Genomic DNA, 9,073 nt, shown 5'->3' on the forward strand with positions numbered 1-9,073 from the left:
TATATATATATATATACACACATTTATATATATAATAAATGTTATTCATTTTGTTTTAGTACCACGAATTCTGAGGCCGATAGTTATGTCGAATTTTGCGAATGAATCCTCAGAGCTTAAAGATGAAATAGAGGATTACATAAGTCCTTCAAAATCAATTACATATAGATTGCATCCACAGTACATAATTAATGCAAAGAAGATTACAATTACAGTAAATATTTCCAAAAAATCGTGTCATAAAAAAGAAATTAAGAATTGTTTCTATTAGAAAATTATTCCACATGAGGAAAATATTAAGAATGATTATTTTTAACTTAATTAATTAATTAATTAATGATATAATCTGTTGAAATTTCTGTTGATTACCTATTAAAATTGTATGCTTTGACACATTCATTAATATTTATGCTAGGTTCATAACTTTGGATATGGAATGATAAAAGCTTGTTCTTGGAATCGATTCGATGAAGAACAGATATGTCAGCAAATTGATGTACACAAAGACGTTAGTATAATTGACGACTTTAAATGTATCAATTCACGCTGTCCTTACATATATCTTCGTATACAAAATGCCACTTCCCTTAATAAATGTGCAGGTAACATTCTCTTTCCACATTCTCTCATAATAAAAATCTATCTTTTGTTTATATTATACATCAATTTTCATATTTCCATGTTTATATTTTACTCATTTTGAATTCCAGAAATGGAATGTAGGGCACCAAATCAAGTAAGATATATCATAAGAATGCAAAATACGTATTATGAAAACTCGTCAAAAAGAGGTTTATTTATAAATGTATTTATAATAGTTTATTTACAACTAATTATATTTAATATGTAAGGATTTGTTCTTGTAATAAATTTAATGTAACTTAAAGTATCAAACTGTATTTTATAGATACAATATTTTTTTATTTGTATAAAAGCTAGATAAAAATAATTGACATTAATATAAATAATTATGGATAAATTTAACAAGCAATTCTAATATATCACATAATACTGCTGTTTCACCATTTGATATTGTGTAACAATTTTTCTTTGTTAGATAAGATGAAAATTATTGTATCGTTCTCACGAATATTTTCTTCGTTAATAGTTTCGATAAGCGTATTCATATATTAATTTTATAAGAAACTGAAAGTTATTCGACGCAGCAAGCTCTCCAAGCTCTGGTTCTTTCAAAAGCATATCAATGTATGGTAAAAATTCATCTGCTTTCCCACCTATACAGCAAAAATGTATACACATGAATATGTTTATAAAACTTTTGCGTGTATCTGTAAATGTTTTGTATATCGCACTTACCCATAAAATATGCGAGGTCCATTAATTTGAAGAATAATGTCTCTTGAACTTGTTGCTCAGGATTCTTTTCTACGTTGTCCCATTGATTTCGCCGAGCCGCACGCGCCCAAATTTGTAATCTCATGGCTGATTTATCCTCTTCGTGTTCCATGTAATCAAGTAAATCGAGAGCTTTCTTGAAATCATATTCATTGGCTATGACATTGTCGTTCGAAGTATATAACATAATTAATTCTCTTGGTGCGAGTACTCGTAGATTCTTAATGTCGTAACCGTACATTGTAAGCACTTGCGCTGGTAGATCCTCTTGATAAGCTATGAGCGTCAACTCACTGTTAATAGTTTCTACGCAATCTACCATTTTATCTTCCTGTTCATCCGATGCAAGTAGAGCCAATTTAGCTAACGAAAGTATCGATTTTTTACGAGTGACCAGTTCATGTTCTTGAGATGCCAATGTAAGGAGTGTATTAGCAGCAACTTGCAATTCGTCAGTTAATGCCGCTTGTACCCAGGACAAAGTGGGATGTTCCGATAGCTTTTCTGTCAATTCTGCAGTACCGCCGCGTCTGCATCTTTCGATCAATTGTCCTTGACGTCCGTCTTTAACATACCAAGCAAATAAAAATCCAGCAAAATCTTGCGCTGCGAATTTTTCTACATATCCGTCCAGTCGATTTTTATTGTTAGTTAATTCACAAATTTGCACAAGCGAAGGAAAATCGCAATATTTTTCAGCCAGCATGGCGGCATTATCATATTGCTCCTCCTTAATCAGTGGTTGTATCAAATTAGCGCGTTCCGTTTCGTATTGTTTTAAAAGTACTTCAAATTTTTCTGTACCACGAATGCTTTCCAAGTGACATTTTCTTCCATCTAATATTAAATCAATTAGACTAACTAATTGTTCGTACAATTCGTTCTTAATAGTCGAATCGCTAGTTCCCGTTATACCATATTTAACAGTAATGCTTTGCATCGTATTAAGACAACTCCTTAAGCCATGTTTACCCGGTGCCGCTGTCCAGGGAAGGTATTCAGTTATTTCATTCAAGAATTTCGCAGGGACAAAGCGCTCAGCATTATATTGACGATATTTCACTACTTCATATAATATAGCCAATAAAATAGCGTTAACTTGCACAATGTATTGTCCAACTTGTTGCAAAGGTCTCTCAGATTGTGTAATCTCGCATGCATTTTCTACCAAGGTCGGCAGAAACAAGTGTACTGTGCTTACTTCACGGTAGAATACATCGCGTGCCGTAAGTTCATCGGACACATGAGCTTCCTTTTGATTCAATGTCTGATCTATAACTGCGTCTATAATTTCAGCATATCTATTTTGTAAATTGTATAAAGTCAATGCCGCGATTATCTTCTCTGTGTATTCACCGAGTACATGAGAGGTGGACATGATAGTTCCTCTGCATGTAACTGCGCAGAACCTACTCCACAAATTGTGCTCCTTCAAGAATATATTAAAAAGATCTAACGCCTTTTGCTTTCCGTCCAGTTGATGAGGTATTTGCATAGAGGTGACTGCATTTATCGTCATTGACAGATCTCTATGGTGAATCCATCTTGGATCGTTCGCAGGATAATCGTCGATCAAATTTTTGGCAACTTTTAAAACGAGCGTATCGAGGGTAGCATCAATATCCATCACCGGATCTTCTTGTAGAGGGAAAAGTTGAGAGAGAATCTCGTTGCATTGCATCTTATTTTGTCGCAGACTTAGAAGAAACGCGGCACGTAATTGCGTAGTCGCGTCAGAGCTGCAATACATATCTTGAAGTTCATCATTACTTATAAGAGTGGAAAAGTTCTGCGCCGTTTGATTTACTTTATAAGTATAATCCATACTAGCAGTAGCATCTGTATATGCATTGAAATCTTGCAGCGCAAAATCTACCGGTGTAATGGAGACAAATCCAACACTTTTTGTGAACAATACTGGAGTCGCCGAGCATATAGCACCACCAAGTATACTGTCCTCGCCGCCCCTCACTAAGTCGATTTTATCCTGCTCGACTTCGGATGCAGTATTAATTACAAGTACATTATGCTGGTTGTATATAATTGCTTCCCAGCTGCATAGTATGAAATGATAGGACACTAGCATGGACTCTATATCGTCATGATAAAATAACGGGCCAATTTTAATTGGTATAAACCATTTGAATGAATTTGACAATATTGTGTCGGTCAGAGGTAATAATCCAAGCGCAAAATGAATTTGAACGGATGTATCGGCGCAAGCTGCCATTAAAAGGACTATTCCTTCCTCACATGTTTGCATATCAATGAACCATGTGTTCATACTTTGAGGACTTGATTCCCAAATTTTTCTCTGGAATGCTTGCTGAACGATATGAGTGATATCTTCATCAAATTCCATTTTTTCTTGTTCATTAGGAGAAAAAAACCAATATTGCAAGGAAGATCCTGCAAGAATGAGAACTCTAGATCCTCCTTCGTCCAACGATGTACACGTAACCTTTACCAATTTTGTTTCCGCAACAGGCGACTGTGGTATCGCACCAAAAATGAGGGAGGTCATTCTACGACCTATACCACCAAACCATCCTTGACTAGTTCGAAGTACTTGGCATGTGATATTGTTTTTTCCATTGTTGTATTGTGGCTGTAACAATGCCACTGTGCACGTAGTTGTAGCTAAAATACAACCATGACCTGGTACATGTATAAGACAATCTACTTCCTGTCCCGCAAGTTCAGCACTGGTTTCTACAGAGGATCCCTCATGTGCTATACTAGCCCAGAAACGTACTACTCCCTCTGGTGACACTGCCATACAGCTAGGTACCTATTGGGTAAGAACATACGTACATTATACACAATGTTTTTTGCAAAAATTTTGTATTCTCTTCTTATTACTCAATTATGTTTTCGCAAAATATATCAATATACTGAGAATACATATTCCAAGATTTACTTGCAGGAATCTAATTCTTTTTAAGTACCTGCTGGTTAGGTGGTACCCAAACTGCTATACAATTTGCTTTATGAGCCAAATCACTTTGTGGCAGCAATAGTTCACGACACTGTGTCTTGAAGGTTCTTCTTTGTTTGGGATCATGAATATTAGCTTTACATTGCCATACAAGTAATTTGCGGCCATATACAAGCCAAGCCCAACCATCTACAGATACATTTACACTGACGGTTGTATTCCGATCTACAAATGTTAATGCTTCGGTAACTAGGACTGGCAGTGGAGACCCAAAGCTTTCTACTGTATGACTCTGTGTTCTGCATATTATTTGTACAGATTGATTTGTACGCCCAGATATGCTTGTTGAACTAAAATCAAATACAATTATATGAATAATACTAATATTTCAAGATAAAATAATAATAATAATAAATTATATTTTATATATATATATGTATATAACAATAATACAAAAGCAGTTTAATTCTATAAATTAATAAAAAGTTTTAAAAGGACACATAAATGTTTTTTCTCTTAAAGTAATATTTTTTGTATTATTTTTATAAAGGAACATGTGTGTGTGTGTGGGTGCCAATATAATTATATATAATCGAATCATACGTTAAAAAGAACTTACGAACTATTTTTTTTTAATGATTGAACAATCGATATTCGTTTCCTAGGAGAGGATAACATCCTTCCTAACGAACTTCCTACACTGGTACGATCCATTTTCTTAAGATCGGGCTAAAAAAAAGATTATTTTAACTTCGCTTTAACCTTTCTTCCAAAACGTTGAAATCCACAGGATACGCCATATCATATTTTGCCCAATTAAATATGGCTGATTTTGCATCAAATTTCACCGTAGACTATAGACATATAAGATATATATCTTTGTAGCTGAACTGACTGCACTAGTCAGAGTTTATCTTTCTCCTTCAAATGTGGAAAGAAAAAGATAAACTCTGAACTGGTGTCACTAGTGTAGCCAGTTCAGCTATAAAGAGATACCTCACAGAAATATAATAGGCTGCATTTGAAAACACTATTAGTGCAGGTGATCTACATATTATAGTAGATGATCTACATATGATTCTAGAATCCTAGAATCATATGTAGATCTAATATTAATATACAGAGCTGTCCGTGGCCAGCGATTACGTGACGTCGTTATATCGTTGAAAAGAAGCAACAGGGCGATGTAGGTATATACTACATATATATATATATATATATATATATATATATATATATATATATATATATATATATATATCTAGAGATATATATATATATATATATATATATATATATATATATATATATATATATATATATATATATATATATATATATATATATATATATATATATATATATATATATATATATATATATATATATATATATATATATATATATATATATATATATATATATATATATATATATATATATATATATATATATATATATATATATATATATATATATATATATATATATATATATATATATATATATATATATATATATATATATATATATATATATATATATATATATATATATATATATATATATATATATATATATATATATATATATATATATATATATATATATATATATATATATATATATATATATATATATATATATATATATATATATATATATATATATATATATATATATATATATATATATATATATATATATATATATATATATATATATATATATATATATATATATATATATATATATATATATATATATATATATATATATATATATATATATATATATATATATATATATATATATATATATATATATATATATATATATATATATATATATATATATATATATATATATATATATATATATATATATATATATATATATATATATATATATATATATATATATATATATATATATATATATATATATATATATATATATATATATATATATATATATATATATATATATATATATATATATATATATATATATATATATATATATATATATATATATATATATATATATATATATATATATATATATATATATATATATATATATAATATATATATATACCTCTAGAGTAAAACAGATCCTTGAAGGTGTTCGACGACCAATCAGGACGAAGAAATTTTGCGCTCGAGAGCAAATGAAAATAGCTTCATTTTTGATCGCTCAATCAAACGATTCGAAATTTTCCTAGCGTCAAAACCGCAAAATCTTGCGGAAGCCATTTTTAAACTGCCCGCTTACCTATACAGTATATAACGCGTGATACACATGTATAAAAAGGGAACATGGATAACATACATATTTTGCTCTCGAGATAGTAATTTCGAACGCGAATTTCGAGCTCGAACGGGATTGCGATTGTTAAAGAAACGAGGATAGGTGACGTTTGTCAACGCGCAGTAGACGAGCCAAGACTCGATTTTTCACGAACGGACGGTGTTGGAGCGAATACGCTTCTTTCCCGTAAAATTAATATAATGTAACAGAGAACGAACTGTCAACATCCCAAAAGCAGAGAGTATGCCTTCGAGCCGTCGTCTCGTGTCTTCTACGGGAGTTGGAGCATGCGGTGCTGCGAACGATTGAGAGGATTAACGAGAGAATCATCTCACGGATCTAGCATAGATCTCGGTAACAATTGAAGAGACATACCTATGAGGAGAGATCGTGATGAGAGACTGAACGAGATGATGTCGGTTCTACCATGCTTCGAGAGGACGGATGCAGCGATCGTGTCTCTCGTATGTTAAGTTTCCATAATAATGGCAGATAATGTGCACAGAAAATCGCACAAGCTGTCGGATGGTAGTAGCAGCAGGAAGGTATCGAACCCGGTTCACCGCACCACCACGGAGACGATCCGTCTGGGTGAGGTGGACAGGCTGCATCAGCAGCAGGTTACCCTGATCGCCCCGGGCAACGTGCAAGCGGGAACGATCGGCGGGAGTCAGTGCAATCGGAAGAAAACGTCGTCCTTTCAGATCACCAGCGTCACCGTAGGCTGCCGCATGAGCAATGACGCCGGCGAGGATTCCAACGACGACCTGGACGAGTCGCACACGGAGGACAATTCCGTGGAGCACTCGCGCATCACCGACCTCGACATCGAGACGCCGAGCTACTCCGAGGACACGTTCTCCAAGGAGGACGTCTTCTTCAACACGAGCCACGCCGCCCTCAGCACGGCACCGGTGATCCCCACCAGCTCGCAATACGGCCTGGCGATCGTACCCTCCGAGGGTAGCAACGTCAGTAATTCGGTTAACGATAGCAATATCAATACTCTGGATATAACATCTGTCACTGACAACAACATAATCAATCTACTGTCGAGTAATGTTAAGCAGGACTCTGATCTGCGAGAAGTTCACTCCCATGGTAGGAACGAGAGATTCAAAGTGGTCAAGATTGAAAGTACGGAGCCGTTCAAGAGAGGACGGTGGACCTGCATGGATTACTTGGATCATACGTCTGTCAATCAACCGACAGCTATCGGTACTCCCAAGGTGTCCGATCCAAACGAGGTGTGCATATCTTATGGAGTGACCGATAGCGGAGTTGTTGTCCCGGACGCTGCGAAACAATCCGTAGTGACCGACGATAAAGGAATTAATATTGACACTAATGGACCGGTATCGTCTCACCCGGACAAAGTGCATTCATCGATCGCTGTTTCGAGTAATCCTGCACAATCGGTTTCGAGTGCAAATTATGCAGTAAATAATTCAATACCTCCCAATGTACAGCATAATCCTACGCAAACCCAAGCTAAAGTGCAGCAGCCGCCTACGCAACAGATCCCGCAATATTTTCAATCTCAAACTCAACCGATAGTCACTCAGCAACAGCAACAGCAACCTCCGCAAGGGGGTCAAGGATCTACGTTACCCTCCAATTTGCAAGCCACTCATCCTAACAATTTAGGGCAGCCTCAGAGTATGCCCCAAGGTTCTATTCCTATCATAACTCAAACTAGTAATAGCACAGTGACATCACAGCAAAACATTCCTCATTCAAATGAGGAAACATATGTGACGGTGAGCACGCAAAATCAATCCTTACCAGTGCAGAATATTTGTCAGCCGGTGCAGCAAACTTCAGTCTCGACCTCTCAGACACCGAATATTCTCGTAACGCAGCATCAATCGGACGCAGCTTCCTGTCAGCAACCTTTGCAAACGCAAAACCCGCAGATGACCCAAATTTCCGAGCCACTAACTGCCATACAGGGGATGCAAGGCATGCAAAATATTCATAAAGTTCCTCAGACGACGCAGCAAACCTCGTCGACGATTCATCCCTCTGGAGCGTCGGTGCAATCTCAAGTGATCGCATCTTCGACTCAGCAGATACAACCGCAGACATCTAATAGTACTGCCCCGGTGCAAATTACACAAGTTACAACTGGTTGTCAAAATGTCGTGAGTGGACTGCAGCAAGGAAACATTACATTTCATCAATCTGATCCCGAACAAGAATCTATCTCTGGTATAGTTGCTAATGCTGCTACCATACAGTCGGCCGACGCAACTCTTCTGGAATCATCATTGGCTGAGGTGACACAAGGCAGCGATGAGCATCGTACTCTCGAAGATAATGAAAGGTATTCATGCAAATGATCACTTACAAATCTAAAACCAAACATAGTTAATAATTTTTATATATATATAAATAGCAAATTTCAAAGTTTTGTATTGCATTTTTTATATTATATAACTTTATTTATACATTTCTATGTGTGTA

The 9,073-nt window shown here is 34.7% G+C and overlaps 3 protein-coding genes across 4 annotated transcripts in view; 2 read left to right on the forward strand and 1 right to left on the reverse strand.

The window, feature by feature from the left end:
• Positions 1-880, forward strand: part of LOC115244466 — an 8,695-nt gene extending 7,815 nt beyond the window's left edge. The window contains exons 12-14 of the mRNA XM_029822125.1: positions 60-214; positions 416-602; positions 711-880. Coding sequence (XP_029677985.1) covers positions 60-214; positions 416-602; positions 711-850 — 482 coding nt within the window. The 3' untranslated portion in view covers positions 851-880. The remainder of the gene's footprint in view (positions 1-59; positions 215-415; positions 603-710) is intronic.
• On the reverse strand, positions 767-6,413 carry LOC115244465 (nuclear pore complex protein Nup133). Of its 2 annotated transcripts, none has more exons than XM_029822124.1 (5): positions 6,395-6,413; positions 4,914-5,023; positions 4,305-4,644; positions 1,318-4,147; positions 767-1,235 (listed from the first exon to the last, which is right to left on the reverse strand). In XM_029822124.1, the coding sequence occupies exons 2-5, from the start codon at positions 5,006-5,008 to the stop codon at positions 1,102-1,104; spliced, it is 3,399 nt and encodes a 1,132-aa protein (XP_029677984.1). In that variant the 5' UTR covers positions 5,009-5,023; positions 6,395-6,413; the 3' UTR covers positions 767-1,101. The 2 variants fall into 2 exon arrangements, with proteins under 2 accessions (XP_029677984.1, XP_029677983.1); XM_029822123.1 differs by lacking the exon at positions 6,395-6,413 and adding an exon at positions 5,416-5,470.
• Positions 5,369-8,949, forward strand: LOC115244519 (protein bunched, class 2/F/G isoform-like). Its single transcript, XM_029822209.1, has 2 exons — positions 5,369-5,480; positions 6,817-8,949. The coding sequence occupies exon 2, from the start codon at positions 7,093-7,095 to the stop codon at positions 8,947-8,949; it is 1,857 nt and encodes a 618-aa protein (XP_029678069.1). The 5' UTR covers positions 5,369-5,480; positions 6,817-7,092.
• The last annotated feature ends 124 nt before the right edge of the window (positions 8,950-9,073 follow it).

The sequence above is a fragment of the Formica exsecta genome, unplaced genomic scaffold (assembly GCF_003651465.1).
Source record: "Formica exsecta isolate Colony F162 unplaced genomic scaffold, ASM365146v1 scaffold82, whole genome shotgun sequence".
In the NCBI taxonomy this organism is placed as follows: Eukaryota; Metazoa; Arthropoda; class Insecta; order Hymenoptera; family Formicidae; genus Formica; species Formica exsecta.